The 27,730-nt window shown below is 39.9% G+C and overlaps 2 protein-coding genes across 10 annotated transcripts in view; one reads left to right on the top strand and one right to left on the bottom strand.

The window, feature by feature from the left end:
- The window catches only part of LOC114874844, a 111,348-nt gene extending 87,645 nt beyond the window's left edge, over positions 1-23,703 (top strand). For 6 of the 7 annotated variants that reach the window (XM_029184516.2, XM_029184514.2, XM_029184515.2 and 3 more), the window contains 13 exons: positions 2,057-2,168; positions 8,530-8,657; positions 14,272-14,667; positions 14,805-14,907; positions 15,177-15,365; positions 16,827-17,038; positions 18,333-18,433; positions 19,425-19,741; positions 19,825-20,196; positions 20,286-20,648; positions 20,729-20,942; positions 21,031-21,273; positions 21,531-23,703. In XM_029184516.2, coding sequence (XP_029040349.2) covers positions 2,057-2,168; positions 8,530-8,657; positions 14,272-14,667; positions 14,805-14,907; positions 15,177-15,365; positions 16,827-17,038; positions 18,333-18,433; positions 19,425-19,741; positions 19,825-20,196; positions 20,286-20,648; positions 20,729-20,942; positions 21,031-21,273; positions 21,531-21,670 — 2,890 coding nt within the window. In that variant the 3' untranslated portion in view covers positions 21,671-23,703. The remainder of the gene's footprint in view (positions 1-2,056; positions 2,169-8,529; positions 8,658-14,271; positions 14,668-14,804; positions 14,908-15,176; positions 15,366-16,826; positions 17,039-18,332; positions 18,434-19,424; positions 19,742-19,824; positions 20,197-20,285; positions 20,649-20,728; positions 20,943-21,030; positions 21,274-21,530) is intronic. The other variant, XM_029184518.2, reaches the window with a different exon arrangement.
- Positions 23,704-24,204: 501 nt separating this feature from the next.
- Positions 24,205-27,207, bottom strand: LOC114874852 (upstream stimulatory factor 1-like). 3 transcript variants are annotated; one of them, XM_046290091.1, is made up of 4 exons: positions 27,087-27,207; positions 25,615-25,993; positions 25,375-25,527; positions 24,205-25,278 (listed from the first exon to the last, which is right to left on the bottom strand). In XM_046290091.1, exons 1-4 carry the CDS (start codon positions 27,128-27,130, stop codon positions 25,072-25,074), a joined length of 783 nt encoding a protein of 260 aa, XP_046146047.1. In that variant the 5' UTR covers positions 27,131-27,207; the 3' UTR covers positions 24,205-25,071. The 3 variants fall into 3 exon arrangements, with proteins under 3 accessions (XP_046146047.1, XP_029040364.1, XP_029040363.1); XM_029184531.2 differs by lacking the exon at positions 27,087-27,207 and adding an exon at positions 26,333-26,812 and having other exon boundaries at positions 25,399-25,527; XM_029184530.2 differs by lacking the exon at positions 27,087-27,207 and adding an exon at positions 26,333-26,812.
- Between the last annotated feature and the right edge of the window lie 523 nt (positions 27,208-27,730).

The following is a 27,730-nucleotide window of genomic DNA, read 5'->3' on the forward strand; positions in this document are numbered from 1 at the left end:
ATAAATAATGGAACACGCGAGGGAAGAAATCAGCAGATCGGTTCGGCTCGCAGAAAACTTTAAACATTCGAGATAATTATAAGTACAAACCCGTGTACTTCGCTCAGATAAATATCCGAGAACCTCTGTAATGTTTCTTCAGTGCCGGCACTGAAACCGTCTCGTTTCCATCAGCCTTGGAAATATTGACCGAGTTGCTTGCACTTTCAACAGGAAAACGGGGCGAACACGGTGTGCAACGTGTGGTGCACGTTGATGATTACGAAACTCTTGATAACGACCGGATTAGCAGGATCTCGCGACGAGAAATCCGCCCCGGGTTAGACTCGCTAATATCCTCGCGAACACACGCGACTGATTCACCCGCGACGTTTCGATATCTCAATTTCCGCGATGAGAAACAGAAATTCTCCGGTTCCTTCTCGAGTACTTGGCAAATACTGGCTCGAGAGGGTGAATCGATATGCAAATATCGACTTCACTACTCGTCGTTCAAATATACATACTTCTTAAATGTTGTTAACATCTTTCATGGTCGATCGTTGCGAAATTTTCAAGCCGACAGCCATCAAGGTTCATAATTAATTAAGGACGACTATAGTCACCCTTCGTAAGGAAAGGGTTAAGTAGGTCAAGACCCAGATTCGAAGACATTCGAAATGGCAACGTTTGTCTTCTAATTAAATACGCTATTTCTATTCACCCCGTTTCACGCGACGTTATGTCACCAATCTCAAACTCGTTAAATTACCCTATCGAGGTTGCGTTCTCGTAGAACTAAATTAATCCCAGGCGCAACTCGCGAATTGCCTCGGCCATGAAACACGATAAAAATCCGAAAGATAACGAGCATTCCGTGTGAAGGTCTGGCTAGGATAGTGGTATTCTAGGAAAGCCTATAAAGTTAAACGTTAATGGCATTAATCGTGCCACCTCCATCGCCTTGACGTGACCTTACTGTCGAACGTTTCCTGTTCGTTCGGGCCACGCGAATCAATTCCCACGATGCTTTCACTCTGACCTAATACGTCGTTATCGGCTCAACGTGGAGATCGCGGTGTGATAAACGATGGATCCGCTGATAGGCGACAGCATGAAAGGACCGCGGTATTCTGTCAGTAAAAGGTGCAAAGATGATAGCGTCTCGAGTGTCGTGTTCAAAAAGAGATTTTTTTCCCAAGTTTTCGCAAGTAGACGGAAGTGGAACCGGTGATTGACAGACGAGTCATCTTCGATCGGAGAGTCGGGTCACGAGGCAATGATAGAAATTCATCGATTCATTCCACTTTCTACGAGAAGATTCTCTTTCGTGACTTGGGAGTGGTCTTAGAAGCAACGAGTACATCTTCCTCTTGAAACTCCAAGGCGGAACTTGTTCTCAGGAGTAACTTAATAATCTAATAACTTTTAAATATAATTAAAAAGTGATTACCTGAGAGATACATCTTCGTTAAAGAGGCTTAAACGATCCATGAACACCTTTGGGGGGCAGATTTGAAACTCCCGATGGAGTTGCTTAAAAAATCAGGTTATTTATTAAATGATTATAGAAAGCAGCATGATAACGTGTTTATAAATCAAACAGGATATCCTCTCGACGAACAAAGTTTCTAAGCCAGATTCACGCGGAGATCGGGAAATAAGATGATCCACGGTTGTGGCCGTGCACGAAGCAATAGATCATTCTCTCGTAGATCATTGTCTGCATCAGCGAAGGGCGATTATCGATGAACAGTCGTGTAAATCACGTCCGGAGACCTTCGATCTCGTAATTTATTGCTGACTACGTAGCTACGATGACAAGTCTGGCCCTAGAATAATTTATTGCCAGATGCAATCGCTCGATCGATGTCATTCTTCTTTTAAACGTAAAAGTTTCTGTTTCTTGCAATCCTAGCATAGGTTCTATTAAAACACGAATGAATTGCTAATTTATAGACGCAGTGCAGTTGAGTAAATTTTGTTTACATTCAATTTGGGAATCCAGAAGTTATTATGTATTGACAATTTAAACAATAGAGAACGTACAATAATCGATTGTTAATTTTGTTTTCAGCAATAACAAAGGGTCCTGGCAACGTGGTCAGAGTTCGCAAAGGTCGAGCCCCAGTCCCAGTCGACTTCACCACACGCAGGAAGCAGCCACACCTCACACGGCTCCCGTTTCCGTGAGTACCTGAATCCCTCCGGAAATACGATTATTTCTTTGCTAACGATCGCCCTCGATAACTCTATCCTGCCGGTCTTTCGATCAACCGAGTCGAATCGGTACACGGTTCGCCGATTACCTTACCGATTACCTTAACGCGATCGCTGCTAGTATTCAGTTAATAATTTTAATTTAATTCTTGACTTGGCAAGCTTAAAAATAGGTAAAAGGATTGATATTCCGTGGAAGAATTCTTTCCATACGTTTGAAACGTGCGAAGATCAACCGCCGTTTCTATCCTTTGAAAAGTTTCTTTTCAACTTTTTTCCCTGGTTGAACTTTCAAGCGGTTTTGTCGAACTTCTTAGGCATCTATAGAGTCCCAGAGGTCGATCGATAGAATGCTTTCAAGCGTTTCCTGATTCCAGCGGAATTATCACTGATTTTCTGACTCGTTTCCCACAAGAGAATGTTCGCTTCCCGTTCTCCATTGTAACCAAAAAATCTCTGTGCAGTCAACTATCAAAATTTCATAAAGCTCACGAATGTTTCTCAATCCTCCTTCTCCTCCTCGAGGTGAAAAACACGAGTATAGACGATTGTTTCTCGTAACCTCGAATGACGATCAGAATTCTACAAATTCCTTCGTCACGAGTTCGTGAATCGAAGGAACGTTGATTGCGAGAGCAAACGCGTAACGATCCCAATTAATATCACGGCCAACGTGACAAATCACCGTTCTAAGTTGTTCTGTTTGCGGTACACGGGCCAACGGTCCAGATAAATCTGCGAACTTACAACAATGCGACAGTTCGTCGGCTAAAACATTCCGAGGTTTAATTAAGCTGACCCGAAACGACGCTGGTGGACGTCTGTTTCTAACTTTAGCCGAGTAACTCGCTTTTCTGCTTTTATACCTTAAGAGTATTTGCTTGCATTCCCAAAGTGTATTCTCTTACCGATCCTTCGTGAAAAGTTTGAGTTTGTTTGAAAGGAAAGTAGCGTCAGGTATCTTTGAATAGGATCTTTTATTTCAAACATTTTTATTTGTCCTTTTGAAATTAAGCTTCAGAGCGTTGAAAGACGATTAGGATCAAATGAAGTATACCATTATCCTTGTCTCAGGTCGCTCTATAAACCCGCAAAGTTTCATCTAAATTAGTAGGTAAAAGTTCAAAGCGATCCCTTGTTAGCTCGCCTCAGACAAAATATCAAAGGCGTCGTAAGTTATCAACTTAGTCTTGCCCTGTTTCCTCCTTTCATTCCGTCTTCTTCCTTAACGGTATGACCTTTTCCCGAGACCGAGAAGTTGACGCATCCAGCACAGTGTCCTGGATAACTTGCAGAAGGGTTATCGATCATGGGTGGCAGCTGACAGATTGCCATAGAAATGCGCGGATCCGCTTGAAAATCGTCCGTCGCTCCATTGTGCTTGATACAATGTTAATGCGGCAAGAAAAGGTGTCGGAAGGAATAGTGGGATTCGGTTTGCGCCTCGGGAATCTCAATGGACGACGTTTCCGGGCTGAGGGGATACGCGTGGCGTCTCGATCGAGATCCAGAGAATTCGCGAGCCCCCGCTTTACGAGCTGCATCAACGTGAACGGGTGCATTCCGCATTCGTGCCGTGAGATCGTGAAATTCTCTTGGCAGATGCAAATCTTAGATACGATATCCTAGCTTCGACGTGACTTCCCGCACCAGCTCCGAGAACCATCATTGGTTTATCCGAACCCGAGGATCGTCGTTATTCCAAATGATTACTTCGTGTCGGTAGATCGAACTTTCCTCGATTACTTTATCACGCGTTCGTAATGATTGGATCGTGGATACTGATGCATTTACGATCTACCATTGCTCGAGAAAGACTTTTAGAAACACTTTTATTCCCTGTTAATCGATGTTTCGAAACCATAACGAATTACAGAATCGATAAATGGACAGAGCAACAGCATGCGAAGGTATTATTATCTTTGCTGATGTAGAATTCACAGGGAGGCTTGCAATGCCATTGACCGCACGGTTACCTCTAATTGTCAACTAAATGCTCCGCTCTCTGGTGACAGTGACATGTGCATAAACGTGGGAGATACAGTCAATTCGACGCCGCATTGTTACCTGTAATGTGAATGAACCCTGTGCGCACTGTCGTCGCTGTGAATGATGCATGTAGGTCGTTGCCAGTCGCGATACCTTGCACGCGTCTATACTCGAATGCAATAACGTGATCGATATGTAGAAACATTAACCCTTTCGTTTTCACGCACTTGTAAAAAAATGAAACAAGTTGCTGGATCAACGTGACCTAATTACCAGACGAATAACGCAATCGAAATCCTTAATGAAATTCTTTCCATTTTACTTACGAAACATTCGTATGATTTCTATAACATTCGAACGATTCGTGGCGCGATGCAATCTTTTCTCGTCGTTTAATTAATGACGAGAGTGAAAATAATTAAAGGACCTGGCTGGTTTGAACGTCTTTATCGTTGTGTAAAGCTATCCAATATACTAAAAGCTTCAACCGTGTTATATAAGAGACGATACTAGGAACTGGGACGAGCCATAGCTTTTTCCTAAGCAGAGGTAGAAAAATATATATATAGAACTTGGTAGAGGAATACGTTGCACGATTTAATGAGATCCACCTTTCATCGACTGCACCTTCCGTACAGATGCATTGCATGCTTGCTGCAGTTTCTTTATTTTATTATGTTTCCCAAGTACAAATCGATGTACTTCACTTTTCATGGAATGAAAAATTGGTTACAATTTGTTTAAAATAGTACAGGAAGTTTCGATTCGTTTTATTGTAAGAAATACTAGAGACATCTTATCCAAACTATGTATTAGATACAAATTTCTTCGCAAAGTATCTCTTCAGTGGATGCGAAGAGGTTAAACAGATTCCATGATGGCAATATAGATATCAGAATTATTGAAAGAAAATAAAATTCAAGTACAGTTAATGCTTCCAGTCGTGTGAGAACGTAATATACGCGTTTCTGCATGCATTCAAACTAGCTGAGACGTCTGAGACGTCGACCATTATTCATTCGACCGTTCTATCAATCCGTCGTTTCCGAGCAGGAAATTATGAATCGCGTGTCTAGCGAATATCGAACGTCTGACGTCGCTCTTTGAAAACAATTTTGCGACACTGCCCTTCTCGGCTGACTTTTTGATTGATGTTTAATTAACGACGCTGAAAATAATCGAAGGCTAACATCTTGAACGATTCACCAAGACACGATTCCTCGATCGCTATGTAACGAAGCTTCATCGACGCTTCCAAAGGTGAAGACAATTTTCAATTTGAAAATTTAACTTTATCTTATTATCTTTACCGTATCGATCCGAGCTCGTACGTTCGTTAGTTTTCAAATAATTGTATCAACGTCCATTAAAGCACCCTTTGTTTAAAGAGTTTCGATAAATCATCCGAAAAATCCGATCTTATCGCTCGAGGGGTAAGTCAAAATCTCTTCCGCTAGAGTAAATGAACTGAATGTATAATCAAATAGCAATTGAGGGATTTCCTAGGGAACATTCGAAAGCACGAAAATCGTACGGACGAATAATTCGTTGGGGTTGACCTCGGTAGCCTCCAATTATCGGTGCCCTGGGCACGTTAGAATCGAACCGTATGTAGGTTAAAGTCTGCACCAGGTACATGCAAATGCTCTCAGAGAACTGTTAATTAAGGTTTGACGCCCCTCAAAAATTCGGACGAGCTTGAATATATTTTGTGATCTATTAAAGTCTAGCGATTCTGAGGTTTACTCGTTTAAAATCTGAATTGGAAAAAATACTTTATGCTGACGTCGATAAATTAGAACAAAAACGTATATAATAATTTAACAAAATTGTACAAATTTTCTTTGAGTTTACTTTTTCAAGTGAGTCTATGAAGAATTGATACCTAGTCCATGCTTACACATTTTTACTGGCAAACAAACAATTTGTTTCAACATTTTTTAAATAAAATTTGCAAGTAATTTTTCCATATTTGGTTCCATGTTTGGAGGTGATGATGACCTAAATAAATCCCTGCGCGAATACTGTTCTGGAAAAATGTAACGAAGCATCGCATCGCCGAAACAAAGAGTTTTACAGCCATCGATAAACCATTGCTCGTGTTTTCGAAAATCCATTCTTCCGTGGAACCATTCACCGGATACATTTCACATTTTGCTCGATGACTCAGGCCATGATTTTGAATCGTGTACCGGGGTGTACCGCAACAAAAGCAAACATTATCAATGCATATTTCTCAGCTGGTGGAATCGTTTTTCCATCGACTGTTGCGGACGTTTACGAATTTGAATTTGAATGGTCGCTCGTATAGCGGGAACAAAAGCGGGAACATTTTCGTTTGGATGTTATTTCATCGAAGATTTTCGCTGCGTGCGATCGCGTTACTTTCGATTCGATCGAGTAACTTTTATTTATTTCAACACAATGTTTACTGTTATAGTATCTTTAAAGCAGCGGCACCGATATCATCGCACTTTTCTCGTCGACTTTAATTACAAGTTTTAATTGGCATGAACGCTCGCATGGGGTACGCATATTCAACCTTGTAAAACATTTTTCCCGCTTCTCGTCCTCGTTCCCTCGTGTTTTCTCAATGTTTACGCGCGCGCCGAGACTTAATTGGGAAATTTGCAATTTTTCAAGCGTTTACATTCACTGTAACGAGAAACGTCTGATTCGTTCGTTTCGAATTCAGCTTACCTCGTAAATACCTACCGAATCATTTTCTACAATTTTTCATTTGAAAGAATTTCAGTCACCGAGAGTGTTTTTTAAATGTCTTTGAACGAGAAAATATTTTAGTCGATGTAATAACTGTCTAAGAAGGAGAAAATTAAATGGTTCATTCTTTCCATCCGCGCAAAGTGAAAGAATGTGTTTGACGCAAAGGTTCCCCTGAAGAAAGAGGGTAGCCCGGCAAAAGGGTTGCAAACGGAAGTAGAATCGAGTGAAACGGCCATTTGTAATTAAAGGAGCGGGACAATAGCATCGAAACATTTCGGTGCACTTTTTGCAGAATTCTTTGGTTGTGCAGCTAGCGAGGAGGACAATGCTTGTCCTCGACGAGTCAAGTGACTGCTCGACCTCCCTTTCGTAACGCCGCCGCCCCGTGGACGGAAACCTGGTCCGAGTTCGTTTAGAAAACCGGAAGGTGCATACACCGGGGATCGATATTCTCTTACTCGGATCCGTTCACCTGAACACCGGCTATTCCGTCAAATGGAACGAGTTAACCCGTGGATAATTCACTGTCAACGTTTCTGTTCACGCAAACTTTGGAAACTTTTACTAATTATCGTAATTAACACATGGATATGATTTTTAACAGAAACACGTAGAAACACTGTTCTTATATAAAATGAAGTCAATTTAAAAGGATTCAATTAAACGCTCTGAAAATTTTCATGCCACACTGCCACAAATTATAGGAATCCTATTAAAAATAACTGGATCGATCTCTTTCTCTTGTTTGACGTGGAACGATAACCATATTAGGAATTCATGAGCGGATGTGCATTCTCTCGAAACGTTAAAATATCAGGTGTAAATGGTGCTTGAGGGGCCGACTTCTAATTAGCAAAACATGCTATCCACCGAGGCGGGAATCATAGATAGGATCAAACGTTGTGGCAACGTGCCATTTGCGCCCCTTTTTCACGGCCAATAGAAATCTTGTCACGTATATGTATTTAAGATGTTCACAGTATTGGATCGTGATTTTCTGGGTCAATTTTATAAATCAAATTCTGTGCGATACGGAAAAAAATTGATATATCAACGCAATTTGCCAATGTCGGATCGAAAAGGTTAATAAAACAAAGCCGTTAGTTGATAACACAGAAACCGACAGAAGTTTTGCACTCGCATAATAAATCCAACCGTGGTCAATTGATGAGCGCCGTTACGGCAGCGCAGCAATAACGTGTAACGTATTCGTTATGCACTACATCTCGTGATTCGTGTCCGAGGAAGAAGATGAAGAAGAAAAAGAAAAAATAATAAATAATGGGCTGAAATGTGAATGAAAGCAGAGTGGAAACACAGTCGGGGGTAAGGCAAGCTGAGAATGACTTACGAAATGTAATTCACTAACGAGACACGCACGTCGACGTGGAATATTCTTCTATAATAGAGTTCGAATCGATAAGCGTGTATAGATAAGGAGCGATCGAGGGCATTCGTGCGTATCGAATCATGGGAAAGATCGTATGCCCGGGCAACTTTCCCGCCAAAGGTTATCACCCGGTTCTGTTTCACCTAAACCCCTTCGATATCTTGCGGTTCGCGGCAATTATGCGTCAGCGACGTGTAAAATAATTTCGATTATGTTTTCCGTTCCAGCCTCTCCACGATCAACGCTCGAACGCGTACTCCGGCAAGGAGAGAAGACGAATTCCAGGGCTGAGCAAGGCGCAGAGGCGTATCAAAGCGTCCAGCACGCCGGCACTCTTGGATCGCGATGTGGAAAGGTGAGTTATTTTTGAATCAGTCTCATAATCCATTCAGTCTGCTAACCGCTAAACATCACGGTAAAACGATTTTCAATCTACCTACGTGGTCCGTTTTTAAAGTAACGAGAGTAGGTAATAGTTGTTCATGAAAGTCTGACATGATTACCGCAAAATACCACTTACGGCATCGATATTTTTAATATAAATTTAGAAACAAGTGTTTTTAAACTATTTTCTTTGCTCTTTGATCATTGTTTTAAAAAAGTACCCTGTTTCCTCGGTTATTTTTCGTATAATTTTGTTTGAAATCGTTTCGTCTGAGGTTATTTTTGAAAATGTTACTCATCCATTTGTACGAGTACCTGGAACACTGGGTCTAATCGAGACGCTTTGTTTTCGTCCGTCTGTTGAAACACATTCGATAGACGAAATATGAGTTTCCAAAAGCTGCCAGACTGTCAGTCACGTGAAAATAATGTAATGTTTTTTCTAACAAAATTTGTGTACCCCCTGTTTGAAAAGACAGGGATACAAATTTTCATACACGAAGATTAATGATGATTAAATTGAAGTTTGTACGTTTAATACTTTCTTTCAACTTATGTATGTTAAAAATTGAGATGTTCTTCTTCAAAGGCTAATTTCGTAAAGAAGGGTTTAAGGTATACCGTGGCATTTTTCATGCAAGATGATTTATCGTTTCACGTCCACGTGGGCAACAGACAGCTTTCGAAAGCCCATTGTGGAATGGCCAGCACACGTGACCAGCATCGACGAGCGTTAAATTAAACTGTATCTGTTCGTTTATCATTTTTCTTGACGATTCAAAGCGAAGATAATAACCATCTGTATCGTACGACGATTACTCAGGATCAGAATTCTTTTTTAAGCAAGTACCAGTTCTAAATCATTATTAAAGTTACCGTTTCCTTCCTTATTCTTACTTAATTTCAAGAAGTTTGCTCCTCCCCGCGTTAAGTCTTCGCATTATTCTCTTAATTTCGCGCGAAGCACCTTCTGTTTTTCTCAAGGTAAATTTTACGACAACCATTTCTCACCTATCTCTCTGTTTATCTCTCCACCTGCACTTATATCTCTGTTTGTTCTTCTCTTCGTCTGGTGAAAATGATATTCCATCCTCCTCGAAGATTATGCCGGTTTCCAGTGAAAAGATCCTTATTGACCCTGACGAATCGTTTTCCATAAAAAAAACCCGCTATGTTTGTATTTGTCTCGCGCGACGAAAGCCAACTACGTTCTTTCAATATTTGCCCGGTACAATATTTTTCGTCCACGTCAAACACAGCTTCCGGAAGCAAGAAAATCTTGGTGCAAAGCCCATCAGGCATGAAACAGACAGGTTTCATAACTTATCTCGTGCACCCCAGGTGTTTGTGCCAGCCAAAGTGACGGTAAATAAGGGGAGAGTACGAACGTAACCCCGTGAAGAACTTGAAAATATCGACCTCGGCTCCACGCACCTTGCTACATCATATTTCACGCAACATTTTACGGGGTGATTATTTCTCCCCTGGTAACCGCTGTATTATAACCCGGCCCTGTTCCTTCGAAGCCTCGCCAATTATCTTGATCCGCAAGAATTATTGCACTCGGGTTAAAATAACCGTAACCGAGAACGTTCGTTTTTCATCATTTTATATTTTAATATAAAATCGCCAAACTTTTGTAATACAGCCAAAGATAATACAGAGTCAAAAATCATCACACCACGTGAACAAGAGTTTCCACTTTGCTAGATTATCGATATCGTTCAAAGGGCGACGCGTCGGGGGAGTTAAAAATAGGTTTAAAAAAAAAAAGGGAAGAAAAGCAGTTGATCGAAGAGGCTGGCATAGATCAAAGGTTCCGGGTTGATCGTGTCCAGGTTCGTTTGAAGTGCCTTCCTCCTGCTTTCCAGCTTTCCATCGTGACCTCTTGATCCGTTGGACGTGTCTCGCAGCCAGGGTTGTTTGCCGAGACAAGAATAAAGACGTTACTTCGAATGACCCGGCTCGGTTCCATCGACTTTGTACCTGGACGAACATTCATCCGGTCGTTGCTCTAATTACAACTTGAATAGAGAATCTCTGGCGACATCCTCTTTAGTTTCACGGAACCGTACGCCTGCTTCCGGTCTGTCTCACCCTGAATCATTTTTTTTTTCCTCGTTAATATTTCACGAGCAACTTGATGTTCTTTCCTCTCGATTGTCCCCAAAATAATTCACCCCTTTTCATCGTTAATTTCTTTAGACATGCTTTTTTGAACTCTTGACGTTCTTCTTTGTCTCTCGAGTCTGTTTCATGCAGAATTCTCTTTTGTGATTTATTTTTCAGAAAGGACCTTTTCTTTTTCTCCTTTTACAGAAATTTCTGTGTTACGAGTTCAATTTGAAAGGGTCTCTCGGTACCACTTGGCCCGTAGTTTTATAGAGCCGGTAACAATTTAGCGGAACGTTAATTTTCTTCGCTTCGAAACTTGCGCGCAACTCGCTGCCACGTACAATGAGACGTAGCTCGGTATTATTCTAATTCAAAGTTTTGGGGAACGGTAAGTTCTCCTTTCTTCACTTCGCTACCACTTGCGCTCTGTTTAACGGTCCCGAGTTCCTCTCCCAGACGTGCGAGTGTTTCGCGTCGAAAATCTCGAATTCCAAGACAACAAATCGAATTCTAGAAAGAAAAGTGCGAGGTTCTAAGGTGGAATTTAATTAAAAGTGTTCTCGGTTCTACAGAGTTCTGCGGGATTGAATTCTGTAAAATTTTAATTTTCCTTTTTACTGCGATCGATGATCGAGTAAATGAATGATCTTTTTTCGTCAGAACAATATTGAACTGGTTTTCACACCCACGTAACACGTAGGTGCGAAAGTTCAATGCACACCATCCACGTTATACGGTGGTAGATTTGTACAGAGATCGATAAAAAGGAAAGTTATAGTCTGTCCGTGCCACGTGGCCGGCTACATAAAAGTAATAAATCGGGAAGAACGGCAGCAAAGTTTCCCGAGAATACTGTTGGTTACTTTATGAAAAATAATAATGTCAAAAACGTGACCGCAGCTCTCGTGCTTCTGCTTAGAGGTGTTTTCCTCGAAATTCGCCTAACACCTATCCGCGGAGAATTCTGATTTACATACGGACAGTTTTGTACCGAATTTCGTTCTTCGAGTGTTGCAACGTGACTGTGAAATAACGTTTTCGCATTTTCGAAGCAATTCGGACGTGAACGGGAATACGAAAAATAAGAATTATTCTAAGGTTACCTTCGTGATTTCTACCCTTACTATTTAAAACTGACTATAATTTGGAGCTTCGCAAAAAAAAATTCGCCAATCCCCGCCGTAGGCAAAGTTCGAATCGACCAGCGCAAAATCGCAGGACCGATTTCAAGGAAATTCGCACGACGGAAGGGAAAAAGCGAGAACAAAAGGGAACACGAAGGAAGATTAGCAAGAGGAGGACAAACGCGAGTTAGATGTATGTACCTTGTCAAATTTTGTAGGTGGCACGTCGTCGTTGTCGTCTGTGCGCGGAGTAAAAATCCGGCCGATTAAAAAGGGAACGAGAGAGGAGCCAGCGGGCCACTGTCACTACAATGGATAAATGGTACCTTTTGTGAAGACCGACGGGTCTGCTTGGCCGCTCCTCTCTCCCGCCCACGAGGAAAGAAGGAACGAGGGTGAAGCGTAGTGAAAGGAGAGAACCATAGAGAAAAAGAGACGAGGAAGAGAGCAACCGAGGTTTTAGGGAGGTGGAGGAGCCGCGCAACCCCTCGGCGTGTCGGTTTATACCTGAAGCGACCCTTGAAATCTGTTCTGGGAAGAGTTCACGAGGTGCACTGGCACACAAACCGTGCACCCACACACGTGGAGCACACGTGAGACTGGATTTGTGTGACCACCGAGAGCCTTCAGTCGATCGTGGCTCGTCGTTCAATGCACTTCCCGGGGAACGTCTGTTTTCACTGATTTTCTTCTTCTCGTCTTCTTATTCCGTCTGCGAATTAACGTTCCCTTGTTTCCCAATTTCGAACGAGATTCGTTAATTTGCACAGTGATATTTTTACCCTCGATCAACCGACAAATTTCTGTTGTTTCTATTTTTACAATCGAGGGAAGTTGAAAATTGAATATCATCCTTTTAGTGGGATTTCTTTTCATAAATAACGTGACTTTTGTAAAGAAAAGTTTTGCGGTTGATTATCGCGTTCGATCAACAAGTGACGGTGGAGCAAAAGTGGCGGAGCCTAATTAAGAAGTAAAAATTCTAACCGACAGGAAGGAAGGTTTCCATGAATATCTTTATGTCACGAATCGTATAGACCTACGAGAATCACAGAAACGTAGGAACAAAGTAACGTGGCGTGTTGTACGTGTTAGAACGTGGTTTGGTTGTTGCTTGGTGTACGAAGGTTTCAGTCGCCTGCAGCCCGTCACTCGACGCATTTCCTGTCTAAAAGTGGTTGCAAGTGGTTCTTCGTGCGTCGAATAATCTCGAGGATTTCCAAGCGATCCGTATAAATAGAAAACAGTTAATAAAAGGAAAGTTTCTTTCTGTCGAAAGCAACGGTAAGAAATTTCTCTTGGATTCGTCGAGGCTGAAGTCGCTGGTGAAACAGCTATCGGTTCCACTGTGTTTGTTTTCACTGCGGATATTTTACGTTGAAATGCTTTTAAACAGAGTAAAAAGTGCCAGTCTGTTCTTCGCGAGAAGTTTCACGAAGTGAGGAAGAAAAAACACGAGCGGACGGGACGAGCGAAGCGTAAAATGTTGCCGAAGAGCAAGAAGTAACGAAACACACCGGATAAACATTAATCTGGAAAGGAAAAACTCGATCGATTCCTGCTCCGATGATGTGGTATGTGAAGGCTGGCACACAATGTTTTCTCATTAATCTGACTCGAGAACACGAAGTGCGCGAAATATTGTTTTCAAAAAAATAAAACAACCTAACCGATTCGCTTTGCGCCGTTTCAATTTATCATTCTTGTTTTTGTTCTTCTGTAATTAATTCTGAACGAAGAAAATCGTTGCCAAAGTGACGGAGATAAAAAATTTGTAATCAAGCAAAATCTTTCTTACGCGTCCTGTCTTAGAATTAAAGTTACTCCAACAATTTTCACGGAACGTTACAAATCGTTCCACGATCGGGCAGAATTTGGTAAACGTTCCTCGAGAAACCGCGAACTTCCGTTTTCAAAGGCAGACGGACGAGAATTTTCGTGACGTCGTCGTTTCCGTTATGCAGCTTTGGACAGTCACTTGGTCAGCTGCCGTGTTGGGTGTTCAGCTGCATAAATCGTCCGGCGTTCAGTGCACCTTCGGGATCTATCAATTTTACAACGCCTCCTGCAGCGCAGACCGCAGGAAGAAACGGTGTTGAGTTTCCTACGGGTCGTAAATTATTTTTCACTCGCGATCACAATGGTCCATTGATTAAACGAATAATTGAAATATTAAATTGTACGGCAACATCGAAAATCTGTGTCATCTTTACTCTTCGTTCTTATCTCGCCGATACTCGACGAATTAACACTAGCGTAACATCGATTTCTCTTGAAATTAATGATAATTAGATTTCTAACGATGCGAAGTGTCGATAATAACGTTCCATTATGTCGTTTGAACAGTCGACAGTGGTCGGGCGACGAAGAGGACGAGGGGACAACAGGCCACGTAACAACCGAGCATCCTCTGACCGAGGCGACAATTCCCTTGGTCTCTCACTCGCGTCTCCAAGAGCAACCCTCCAACCTGAGTGGCAATATTGTGACCGCTTCCGGCACCCAGAATCCTGCCCGTTCGAGCACCCAGAGCCAACAAGAGAGCGTTCTGCAGAAATTTCGAAAGAGCTTCTCGCTTAGGTTCCACAAAAAGGGTAGCAAAGAGAGCAACGAAAGCGAGTGTCCGGTGGAAGATAACGATGGATCCGGTCCTCTAGACGAGGAAGAGGAAAGGGAACCGTCAAATGTGACGGAACAAACGTCCCAACATAAAGAAGACACCAACAGTGACCAGAAATTTCGGTTAGTTTCGATTTTTCTTCTTCATCACCTTCAGTCTGTAATACATCACTCTCGCTTGTCTGTATTTCTCGTTGAAGAATCACTTTCCTAACTTTGATGGATGAAGTTTAAATTTATATCGAATTTATTTTTTACAGCTTTGGTCCTCTCGTGTGGAGAAGCAGCAAGGAAAGGAAAAAAGGTAGCAAAGCTGCCAGAAATGCAAAGTGCAACAGCGGTGATAGCGGAATACAAATAGAGGTAAGAGAGAAGTTTAACAAACACCATTATTTATTCATACATTAGTCGGTAAGAAGTGAAGTTGAAGCCGGTAGCCTGAATCGACCCAGGAGATACGTGTTTCTCTAAGTTTTCTTTCGAAAGAAGATACATGGTCGAGCGACGCGTAGTCGCTTGTACCGATTCCTCTAAATCGATTTCCTCCAAACGATCATGCCAATCGATGGATCTCTATCGAAAACCTCTCCTCCAGACACGACGAGTAACCGAGTAAATTGTGAACGATATAGATGGTATCTGGTGGAGCATTGACTGGGGGCGGTGGTGGTGGAATGATAGGGGGTGGTGATAGCTCCGAGTCCCACGACACGGATGCCCAAGACGAGACAGACAGCCCTCCGGCCCTTCGTAGACGAGTCGCGGACAAATCACGACCCCAGTCCGAGCTCGTCAACCAGATACTGATCGACAAGTTTAAGGTAAAGACTATCGTTCTTTGCCCTGCTGACCCGCTACATCCAATTATCACATTAATCGTTAACAAACACCAGTAACATCGGCTGCTCAAGAAGCTGCGTGGTCGCTGCATCTGTGCTTGATAATGTTCATTAAGTGACTGTATCGCAGAGAGACGATGTATTTTTTTGGGATCATTTTCTAATTAACGTTTTTCCACTCGGTAACCCGAATAACCAACTTATTATTAATTTTTTTACCGGAAACGATTTATATTTCCGCGAATAGAAAACACTTTTCCCTCTGCGATACCGTTTAACGAGGATTAATTAATCCGAAAGGGCTAACAATTGGGTCTGAGAACAAGAAACGAGGATCTTGAGGTGGAACGCCGCTGCTAACAATGAAAGTAACAGGTTTGTCGTGGATGTTTGAAACTCTGTTTCGCAGCTTTTGTTTCGTTTTCTGCGCAATTCCGAATCCTCTTTCTCTCTTCCAACGATGATTTATAATTGTTACCGGTAGCGTCGCACGTTTGTAATCATTATCGGAGCCACGCGTATGACTGTTTCCTTCGGTACAATAGCTCGCATTACTCACGTTTGTATACGATTTAGCCACGCTCGTACAGATCACCGGCAGTCGGCTGATACGCGGCCAGAGAATATATCGCGTTGGCCAGGATACGAGGAGAGGAAACGCAGTCCTGGTCAGTTGATATCGAGCTGTGCGAGCGAACGAGCACGATTTATGGGACTATCTACGAAACTCGAGGTCGTAGTTCGCTCATCGTCACCTCGTTGTATCGTGTATGTGATCGTTCGATCGCGTTTTTTTGTAAAATCTACTGGTTCAAAAGTGTGCCAAAAAAGAAACACTCCAATGATCAATGGAAACGGTTGGAAAAAAGGTGTAAAAATGTGAAAGCCAGTTCTCTTTACCCTTTGCACTTCAAACGCTACTTACCATTTGATTATACCTCGCGTGACGATTGCAGAGTGATTTGAAAATATGCAAAATATAGAAAGTGCATTTTAAATTTTCGACACAATTCAGCCTCAAGTTGCAAAAGGTTAAGAGTGAATGTAAATCTAACCGTTGAATCTTGCTAATCCATTTTATCCTCGGGGTCCTAAAATTGATCGCAATCCCTTCGTGTCTTCGCATTAACAGAATCCAATAAGATAATTGTCGTTAAACGAACGTATGGGAATCGCACGATGATTAAGCAATTTTCTGGTCAGACTGGCTTAAAATGTCACGCCCAGAAAAGAGCTGCATCTTCGCTTGCTCGTGTCGAAGACCGACGCTGTTCTCCTTGGTTAAAATGTCCGTGTACATATCTCAAGAAATTACGTAGGCTGTTATGATAAATAAAAATGGTACAAAGAAAAATAAACGATTGTTAGGGCAATTGAGCTAAGGAGGGCAGAAGATGAACGAAAGGTTGATATTAACGAGAACGTATGGTATGGTACTTTCAGGCGGATCTTCAGAGCCGAACGTCGAGGCACCAACATGTACGGAGAACTAACAGCGATTTAGGAGGTCAGAGGTTACTACAGTGGGATACGAGGTCTGGTTACAGCCACGTGCACAATTACCGAAGGATGCTCTCGACACCGTCGCCCATCAAGACGAGGCCTCCTAGGCTTAGTCCAAGGCACTCCTCCCATGACATCGTTACGCTGAGAAGGTGCGTTTAATGATCGTGAACCATACCGTGCTTTCTCGCACCTTTCCCCCCCTCCCACCCTCTCTTTCTTTATCGCAAACGCCTCATTGACTTTTGCCATTTGCGAACGAAAGCCAGCTCTAACGAGAGAGTACAGCTAAGTCGAAGCAATCGTCTTAGGTTCAGAGTTCGCGGATCCATCTTCAATGTATTTAAGGACTTTGCAACATTGATTGGGTGCTAAGCTTTGTAGGATCTTTGTCTGGGGAGCTAAGATCCCTAACATTAATTAGTATCTGGTGTTGCTTAATTCTAACATAGTTTACATTTATAATTTCATCTAATGAGAACAAGGATCAGGGTCCAAGTTCGCATTGAGCTAATCACTTTAGCAAGAAATCAATTCATTCGAATATTGTGGAACTGGATCCGTGATCTCGGATTGTCTTCGATTCGGAATAATTAACTTTAATCTAATTAAACTCTACAATTTTCTTATCGACGCTATATGACGATTGCTCCAGCTGTAATGAAAATACTGAAATAAGAACTTACATCGTCTTTGTAATAAGTGAATACAGCTACGCTGCTGCGAAAAAAATAATGGAAAGACTTATTAGGTGTTTCGTTGAACGTTATTTCCTTTTTTTAATGAAATTGTTTGATTTTAAAATGATTCCTGAATTTCTTTTTCTATTCCTATTCAATTCGAGACGAATCATGGCACGACATTACAATATCATCAAAAAACAATTCCTTGAAAGATTATCCTTTACGAAATTTACATTCTTTATTCTCGAACCTTTCCAGTAAATCGAGGGAGAATAGTGGTAGGTAGACGGGTATTATAACAAACCATCTTCTTTTAATTTTCCTCGTAAAACAGTTGGTCTGTCACGCGTAACAACGTACGGAGTGGTTCTTTCATAATTAAAATATAAACTTTTATTGATTTCATCGTTCTAATTACATTTTTATCAACTTTTCTAGATCAGCAATTTCAATACTGTTTAGAAAAGCATTCCCAAATTATAGAGCCCAACAATATTCTTTAAAATAAGTCTAGTTATCTTCTGATAAAAATGACATAAAAAAAAAATTTTTTAAAAATGATAAATTATTCAAGGTAGGGTAATTAACAGAACCACTTTGTATACACGTGTATACCTTGTCGTGTGTATATATACTTACCTATTGTAATTCGTTGCTGAATGTTGTATCGATGCTTCTACGTAAACACAAGCTTGTTGAACCTCTCTATCCGAACATGTACCGGCGAGGGAGAAAATTAATGGCGATTTTATTCTGGTCTCAGTAACGCGAAAGGGAGGAGTTCTCGGACAAATTTGAGGCGTTCACTTAGCCAGCCACTGGGTATCAATCAGCTATCACCCTTGATGCGCACCAAAACTGCAGGTAAAGCTTAACACTCGTCGATTTTCAGACGAATCTTTTACTTGTTTGATACTCTGTTCGAATTTTAACGTAGACCACATTTTCCTTTTCCTTTCGTCCCAAGCAAACGAGTAATCGATCGTTCGTTGCACTTTCATTAATCACAAACCGTAATAGTCGGGTTTTCATTCTTTTTCTCTCGCGTTGATGCAACCAACTTTTTACTTTTAAAAGAAAAAGTCATAAGAGATCGTTATCTTTTTTTCTTTTAGTATATTGCTTGTTTGCTTGGTACGAAAGTTCACTGGTAGCCAGTTGACGAAGATTAGTGCACACCTTCCACCGCAGTGGTATCCAACTTTTTCTCTAGACTGATATCATTTTCCGAGAGTGTTCTCTGAGCTAGCATGCGCCCTTGTAAAAATTTTGAACCACTCGCCGTTGTAACAGAACGCACCTGTAAGAAGAGTCCCTGAAAAGTAAGGAATGCGGAACACTCTTGTATTGAACATGTTGATATCTTCGTTCTGTAAAGATTTTGCTTCCTGTGAATATATGCTTTTGTTTTGCAAGGTGCAGTAGAAAGCGATTACTTTCAAAAGAGTTTCATGAAACAAACGTTCTAACGATTTAACAAATATTAAAGAACCATGTTTTTATTTATCGCGCGTTACGTTTCACGAAGCTCCGGAAGGAACTTAGTTAAAATCCTCCATCAAACATCATAAACGATTTTTTTAATCTTTCGCTGCCAACGCCAGCAAGCCTGCGATGGATGTCTACATGGTGATTTTTTGCATACGATCGTTTTTTTGTCTCGTATTCTAACATCATAAGCGACTTGAGAAAATCGAGAAACCAGTGAGAGAACAAAGCGCATACCGAGCCAACAACGGACGCAAAGTAGATTGCTCTCTCTTTCTTTCTTTCTTCTCTTTCATTGGGCAACGAGATCGTCATTTTTTTTTTCTTACATCACGATAAAGACACGGTGTCTTTCGTTTGAAATTAGGCGCGAGGTTGCCCGGTGGAAACGTCCTGTCGGAAGACGAACAGGACGGAAGAGGTGGAACGTCCGACGACGAAATGATGTCCGATTCCGAGTCTTCCATCGCCTCCTTGACGGACAGGAAGAAATCCTTCGAGCAGACGATGGACGAGGAAGTGGTGATATTGGCTGAAGCTGTTTGGGACCACGTGGCAATGGAACCGGAAGAGCTAGCTTTTCGTGCTGGCGATGTGATCGAGGTTCTCGACAACCTGGACAAAGATTGGTGGTGGGGTAGCTGTAGAGGAGAACACGGTTGGTTCCCGGCTGCATTTGTTAGGGTAAGACATCTTCGGTTTATAAGTATGAAATTAAATTTAAGGCATCTCGTTATTCCTTAACGATTTCATCTTGATCTCTACAGTTACGCGTAAGTCAAGAGGACACAGTCGAGGATTGTTTGGCGGCGATGGCATCCGGGGGTACGTCTAATTCTCAATTGAGAAGACGTACCAGTGTTTCGCTGTTGTCGAACGAGCAAGTTCGAACGAGCGTGGTTCGCGAGCTGGTTCAAACTGAACGCGATTTCGTTAAGATATTGAGAGACGTCGCCGAGGGCTACATAGCTGAATGTCGACGTCGTATCGATATGTTCACCGAAGATCAGATAGAAACGATTTTCATCAATCTCGAAGAGCTGTTGGACTTTCAGTCCGAGTTCTTGAAGGATCTCGAGTCTCGGATCGACTGGAACTCGCCGTACAAGAGTTGCGTCGGTGAATGTTTCCTGAATCATGTAAGAAAACCGAAGAAACTTGATCCCTCGTCACTGCTGGATCTTCGGAAATGTGAAAATCTAAATGGTTGTTTAAATATTTCTTTCAGAGGGCTGGATTTCGTATGTACTCGGAATATTGCAACAGTCACCCGATGGCCACCGCCACGTTGCAAGAATTGTACCAGCATAATCGTTATAGCAAATTCTTTGAAGCGTGCAGATTAATGAGAGGATTGATAGAGATTCCTTTGGACGGCTACTTGTTAACACCTGTACAACGGATATGCAAGTATCCGCTCCAATTGGCGGAGCTACTGAAATACACGAAAGCTGATCATCCAGATTACCATAAGATTCAGGAAGCGCTCGAAGCGATGCGAGGTGTTGCGGTCTTAATTAACGAACGTAAGAGACGAATGGAGAGCCTCGAGAAGCTGGCTGCTTGGCAATTAAGAGTCGAAGGATGGGAGGTATGAATTCTCCTCCTGATTCCAACGAAATTTAGCAAATTATTTTTCCACCGTGTTCATATTTCCGGCTGATGTTATAGGGTGAAGATCTCATTGAAGTTTCGTCCCAGTTAATTTATCAAGGTGACGCGATTAGAGTCACCACCGGTATGTGGACAAACAATATCACCCTTTTCCTCTTCGACCATCAGCTGGTTTATTGTAAAAAGGATATTCTGAAGCGGAACACTTACGTGTATAAAGGTCGCATTTATCTCGACACGAGCGAAGTGATCGATGTTCCCGATGGAAAAGGTGATTTCCCTAAAGATTAATCTACGCTGCAAGAATCATAAGTTGGATAGTTGATATTAATCGTAAATTCTTAACGCGTCGTTTATAGATCATCAACTAGGAGTGACGGTGAGGCATTGTTTAAAAGTATACAGTTGTGTTCGAGATAAATGGTTGCTCTTCTGCTGCCGCACTGCAGAAGAGAAGCGTCGATGGTTGGAAGCCATGGCGGAGGAACGAAGACTGGTTGTTCAAGACAGAAACGATGGATTGGAGTTTCCAGCTGCAGCTAAACAATTGGCCAGGCTTGCAGCGACGAGACTTCAGAACAGGCCGCCAATCAAACCTCGCAGTACGTAATAAAATTGTTTAAAAATACATTAACACTTTGATGCCAGGTACCTGGTACTTGGAACTTTGATACGAAACTCTTTACTTTATTTATATCCATTCGGTTAGATTTTTTCAATAATCTTTTTATCGGTATGAAAATAAAGATACAACGATAAGAGTCATTGGTTTCATAAAATAAAGAGGTCATCAAAGTGTTAAGAATAAACGGCTCAGAGCCAAGGAACGACTCCAATTGTCTCAATTGAATGTTTACAGACAAAACGTACAAAAGAGAATCGGCTTACGAAATACCTACGATGATCGGGCAAGGTACAACGAACTCGTTGGGACGTAAAGTTGGCACTTGGTTCACATTTGGTAGCAGCAAAAAAAGTACTCGACTTCAGCCGTCCTGAGACAGGCCTACCTTCGTACCATACATTGATTTGTGAAAGTTTGACGAGAAGCGCTTAATCGTTGCCTCACAATCGTGACTCGAACGTATACTATTAAACGTTTAAGACATTAGAAAAGTTTTCTTCGAAACGATTCGTACTCTGATCATCTTGATCCTCTGACGTAAAAATCAGGTACGTTTTCAATCATAGGAAAGCAAACGATCTTAAGCGCTCGTCAGATGTATGGAACGAAGGTATTTAATTTATCTAATCGTTAAGTTATGGTTAAAAAAAAAAATTGTTATCGACTTGACATCATCGATACGTCCTGTTTAAAGAATGTAGCGGGATAGCTACGATTTTCATTAGTCCAATTCTAGTACTGGTTTAGTTTATAAAAAAAAAAGAAGCACACAGTTCGATATAACGTGTAATCGCATCATTGACGATATTTATTTCACTGCCTCAAAGAAAGATTCTTCTTCATCAAAACGCTTTGTCGTCGCATCGCAACCACACAACGACAAGCTATTGTCACTTAGCTTTCTCTAGTAAATGATGAACGTTGTTTGTTACACGTAACAGTATAAACCGCAGGTAATACTATTAATTAAAAGGTAATTATAAAAATGTACGTAAAGTGAAGTATACACGCAAGCAACGTTTATACAAATATGTTAACCGAGAAAAAAGAAAAGAAATAGGGGAAGGGCATTTGACGAAAGGTTGAAAAGGGGTTCACAGGTGGAACGATGAAAGACCAGCATCGCGTTAGAAAAATATAATTGAGAAAAATAATTGCATATGCTAGAGAAACGAACGCACTTATTACTAGACAAGCATAAATATATGTGTAACGTTTAATAGCGAGCTTTTGAGGTACTAAAGAGAAAGTACTAGTCACTTTTATCACAAGAAGTCGCGTAAAGAAACAGTGATAAAAGTTTAGCGTTATTAAAATACGATCGCTTTAGTGTTGTGAGGAATGAATGGATCAGCGATGGCCATACATTTTTTCTTTTCTTTTTATGGTAATAAAGACTGACCGAGGTATGCTTATTTCCTGAATGAATCTACAGATGAGTCGGTACGAGGGTAGCTCTGAGAGAAAAGAATAATCGAAATTTATCTGAATATCGTTATAAACAATTAAACTACTAGCTATAGACTGAAAAGTCTTTTAACTATATGTCTGGTTCGATAATCTATTAAATAGCCTTTTAGAACGCACATTAAAGCAACAAAATGTTGATAGTAAACATCACCTCTGAGAGATTTCTCTCATAATGAAGCGAACGTGTTCCTTAGAGTTTCAAAAAAAAAAAAAAAAAAAAAAGTAAAGCAGCTACCCTTTTACTGCCTGAAAATTATCATCTTCACAGTGGAAGCGGTAAATGGTAATATTCACGCGAAGCGATAAATACTCATCGTAGTTTGTACGAAGGTTTGAAATTTCGATAAACAGGCGGAGAATTATCTTTCTACGTCGGCACAAGAAGCGGCAGTATTAAGGATACAGAGGTATCGTTGGAACGTGTAAATACTCGCATATCAAGCCTCTTTTTTCAACTGCTATCGGAGCAGTTTCTAAAGAAAAATGAAAATCATCTGAGATATCTTTCAAAGTTTTTTCTACTCTTGTACAGAACAATGTTACGAGGATATCGCGATGAAAGCCAGTCAGCCAGCAAAAACCTCTGTGTTTTGTACGAGTTAGGAACAGAGAACGTACACACTGTTGTATCTATAATAATTCATCGTGTATGATTAAATTAACGTTTCAGGAAAGAAAAACATCTATTAAATCCTTCGATTGTGAAAGTTTTCAACACTGCCAATATGTTTATTAAACACGTCTTCGTTCGTTTCTGTCATTTCTCGTCAATGTTCGAAGCACCGTGTAAGTTTAAAAAATGTATACGTTTCTAAAAAAAATTACGATTGATTATTCTCTACATTCAACCGTGTGTAATTTCGTAAAAGATGAACGAAATACGTGAAGAAAAATGAAACAAAAAACGAAACAATACACAGAAGTATATTTTTGCTTATTTTCTGGCATTCTATTTACTATAAACGACGAGGACAATATGATGACAAAGCGAAGGAGCAAGATTCCTACTCAGACTGTACAGAGATCATTAATCATTGATGTGTAGATTAGACACGATACACATTTGTTGCTGAACGGTAACTCATTCAAGAGTTATTTTTATAGGACAATTTTTATTTGTTCGAACGCAATTTCGTTACAAGCATTGTTGTGTAAGAACAAGTATAATGGCCAATGTGACTAAATGTAAGGAAGAAAAGCATTTTCGTGTTTAACTGTGAATGCTGAAACGATAATACCGCCGTATTTGCACAACTCATACATAACTTTTCATCCATTTCATTCCATTTACATGAATAAAGAGGTAAAACTTCTATCAATTGCCAGAGTAATATTACAATTTTACACGTAATACGTCGTTGAACAAAAGAAGCACTGTAATAATTTATTATTTTCATTGACCATGCTCTACATATCTAAATGAAGAAAATACACAATGAAGTTTTAACAAATAGAGTAATTTATAATTCGATATTTGTTCTTTCTAATGGTTACATGTACATACATAATTACAAGCCCGCTAATTTGTGTTATTACTCTGGGAATATTGAAACGATTTCTGCACAAACGTCAAAATAATGTGCTTTGAAGCAATAATATTATTAGGCGTTACTGTAATAACAGTTTAGGCTGTTGCATATATATGTAAACGCATATATTTTCCCTTGTATTTAATATTGCCGGCCGTGCGTATATATTAATATTACATTGATATACACGCGCATCCTGCGTTATGATGAATTTAAACGACGAGGAAGAAAAGATGAAAACAACTGATACAACAATGGTATCACTTTGTTTCATGTAAATAACTAGGTATTATAGTTTATAAGTGTAAATATTGTAGAACTCTTCATTAGCAAGAACTTCAACACACTCTAGGCAATAAGGAATTTAAAACTGAATGACATATAACTTTTGGATAAAGATTATTATTATTGATTGAATAGCACAATGTTTTGTATATTTGTATATCTAATTTAATGATTTACTAATAAATTACTCTTTGCTCGATTGTTCACGTTATAAATAATTATTGTTTATGATATGTACAGTTAAAGTTACATAATATGTTTACAATTGTTTGCAAAATATAAATATTTACTCAGTTAAATATATGTAAATAAACATTTTATAATTACTATATTACTATTAATTTATTGCACTAAATTGTACGCGTCTCCCACATATTATTTGCTCAAGTACAATTAAAAGTACATGATACTTTAAATAAAATTGTACTCATAGAAAAATCGTTTTCAAACAAATCATACCTATTTGCATCCATCTTAGGAATTTTTAAAAATTAAGTACCAAGTATGTAAGTCGTACTATTCGATATCTGTGCTTTCAGTTCAGAATTTTCTTTTCTTAATTGATTAACTACTTGTCTCAAAGTTTTAGCTTCTTCTAATAACTGAGCATTTTCATCTAAACTCTGTGAAAGAGTTTCTTGTACATCTCTTAATTCTGTGATATATTCACAAGCCCTTGCTAAAATTCCCCCTTTACTCTGTAATCCAAACATTTTTCATTCAGGTATTTGCAGTAAAAATAAGGAGCAATATTCAATGTATAAATAAAATAAAAATAATATAAAATATTTTACCTGTAGTTCAAAATTTGTTTTTACCTCAGCATCTCCTGTTGTACTTTGTTCACATTCTGGTAAAAGTTTTCCCAACTTTGATATCCAATTATTAATTTTATCCCTTCTGCGCCTTTCAACCTCATTGTGTGTTACTCTCCTTCTTTCATCCCTCTACATGAAAATTAGACAAAAAGACACGAACAATCGGTGCAATTTAGCAACTTCTATAAGCCATAGACAATAATAAAATGTGTATACCTTTTTAATATTAGTAAGAATGGTTTGTGGATTATCTATCTGAAGTTTGACTCTTGGTGCAACCGATCTTGTAGAATCAGTGGTGACTACTTCATTACCATTGCTAAGTACATAAAGTTGACCATTTATCGGAGATGTTAGTACTTGGACAGCATTGTTTATAGGTGCAGCTAATGACAATTCAGCATTATTTGTATGATTATCACCAACTTGTACTACATGATATGCTACTGCATTATCATTCCTATTCACTTCACACAACTGATACTGTATATTATCCTCTTCTGTGACAGTCTCTATTTCTGTATCACAATCTATTATTTCTGCTTCCTCTAGAACGACGCCAACATTGTCATTGCTAATTGTATTGTCATCCACACTATAAAATATTAAGCATTTACAGAAGTGACAGCTAAATTTCATTAGTTCATTACTTCTCAAACAATGGAATCAAATAACTTTTATGAAATATAACCTTATGCTGCAAAATCTTTTAAAGACTTTAGTTCTTTGTTGAAAATGCAAAATTTAAATGTGATTTTATAATAACGAATTGAATTTTATATAGTTCTTTTAATCGTAAAAACTGGAAAGAAAAAATTTCAATTGACAAGCTGTCATAAAAAATATCATTCATCAGGAACTTTGTCATTATATTTTTTGATAAAATAAAGAACGATTTATCTATTATAATTTGCAAATAAAAGAAAAAATATACCTTTCGTCGATATGATCAAAATGACTTAAAACTTCCATTTTCATTCACAAAACAAGTTTTTTTAAATCAATGATATTTTATGGATACAAGAACGCATAGCATAGTACTTATACTGCAGTGTGTTTTCTATATATGATGCGTCTTAATAATACAGAAATATATCGATTAATTTTGTTTGAAACATCACGAACAAAAACATTGTTCAAAGACAATGATTAACACAAATGTATTTGTTTTATATTATTATATTTAAGAAGTAATGTGGAGTATCCATAAGTGCAAGAAAGACTTATTGTATACATAGAGTAGTATGCAAGATACAATTACATAACATATAGATTATATTGTTTTTACATGTAATTTCATAATTTAGCAAATCCTTTCTTTTAATAACGCGGAAACATGTCTGTGAGTGACGCTGAGACGTTGTAAGCATGCTCGAAAACAAGGCAGAAAAATGTTATATGTGTATGTAAGTACTCTTACAATGATAGTACCACAGTATCGATCGAGCATCAAATTTTTGTTACAAATTCAAAGTAAAGATTATTTGCATTAACTTTAAGACGTTCGTTGAATGATAACCACTTGATTAGCGCCAGTGTTGGTCGCCGTAGGGTTTTAGTCAATAGGAATCTGACACTCCCCCGCCGCCCTACCAAGGGGTCGGTGGGGGGTCTTATGCAAGATTTCCCCACGTTAAAAAAAAAAATCCTTTACATCTCTGCTTTCCTTACATTCCTGCATCACTTACATCTCTGCATTCCTCACATTCCTGCGTTCTTTATATCCCAACATCCCTTACATCCCTGCATCCCTTACATGCCTGTATCCTTTATATCCTTGTATGACTTATATTCCTGCATTCCATACATCCCAGTATCTCCCTGAAATTTTAGTCCACATTTTTGCCGCCAGAGGGCCAGAAATTTCGCAAGATTTAATTCCTTTTTTCGCTACCAGAGGGCGCTGATTCGACATCGAAATTTTAGTTCACATTTTTGCCGTCAGAGGGCCAGAAATTGAGCAAGATTTAGTTCCTTTTTTCGCCACCAGAGGGCGCTGATTCGACATCGAAATTTTAGTTCACATTTTTGCCGCCAGGGGGCCAGAAATTGAGCAAGATTTAGTTCCTTTTTTCGCCACCAGAGGGCGCTGATTCGACATCGAAATTTTAGTTCACATTTTTGCCGCCAGGGGGCCAGAAATCGAGCCAGATTTAGTTCCTTTTTTCGCCACCAGAGGGCGCTGATTCGACATCGAAATTTTAGTTCACATTTTTGCCGCCAGGGGGCCAGAAATCGAGCCAGATTTAGTTCCTTTTTTCGCCACCAGAGGGCGCTGATTCGACATCGAAATTTTAGTTCACATTTTTGCCGCTAGGGGGCGCCTTTTTTC

This window comes from Osmia bicornis, chromosome 2 (assembly GCF_907164935.1).
Source record: "Osmia bicornis bicornis chromosome 2, iOsmBic2.1, whole genome shotgun sequence".
In the NCBI taxonomy this organism is placed as follows: Eukaryota; Metazoa; Arthropoda; class Insecta; order Hymenoptera; family Megachilidae; genus Osmia; species Osmia bicornis.

Bases quoted from the DNA above. Each gene is read 5' to 3' on its own strand.
- LOC114874852 (XM_046290091.1), bottom strand. From the start codon at position 27,130: ATGTTGGGATATAAAGAACGCAGGAATGTGAGGAATGCAGAGAT. The intron at 25,528-25,614 runs GTATACACATTT...ATTTTCATGTAG, and splicing joins TTCTTACTAATATTAAAAAG to AGGGATGAAAGAAGGAGAGT. The intron at 25,279-25,374 runs GTAAAATATTTT...TTTGGATTACAG, and splicing joins AAACAAATTTTGAACTACAG to AGTAAAGGGGGAATTTTAGC.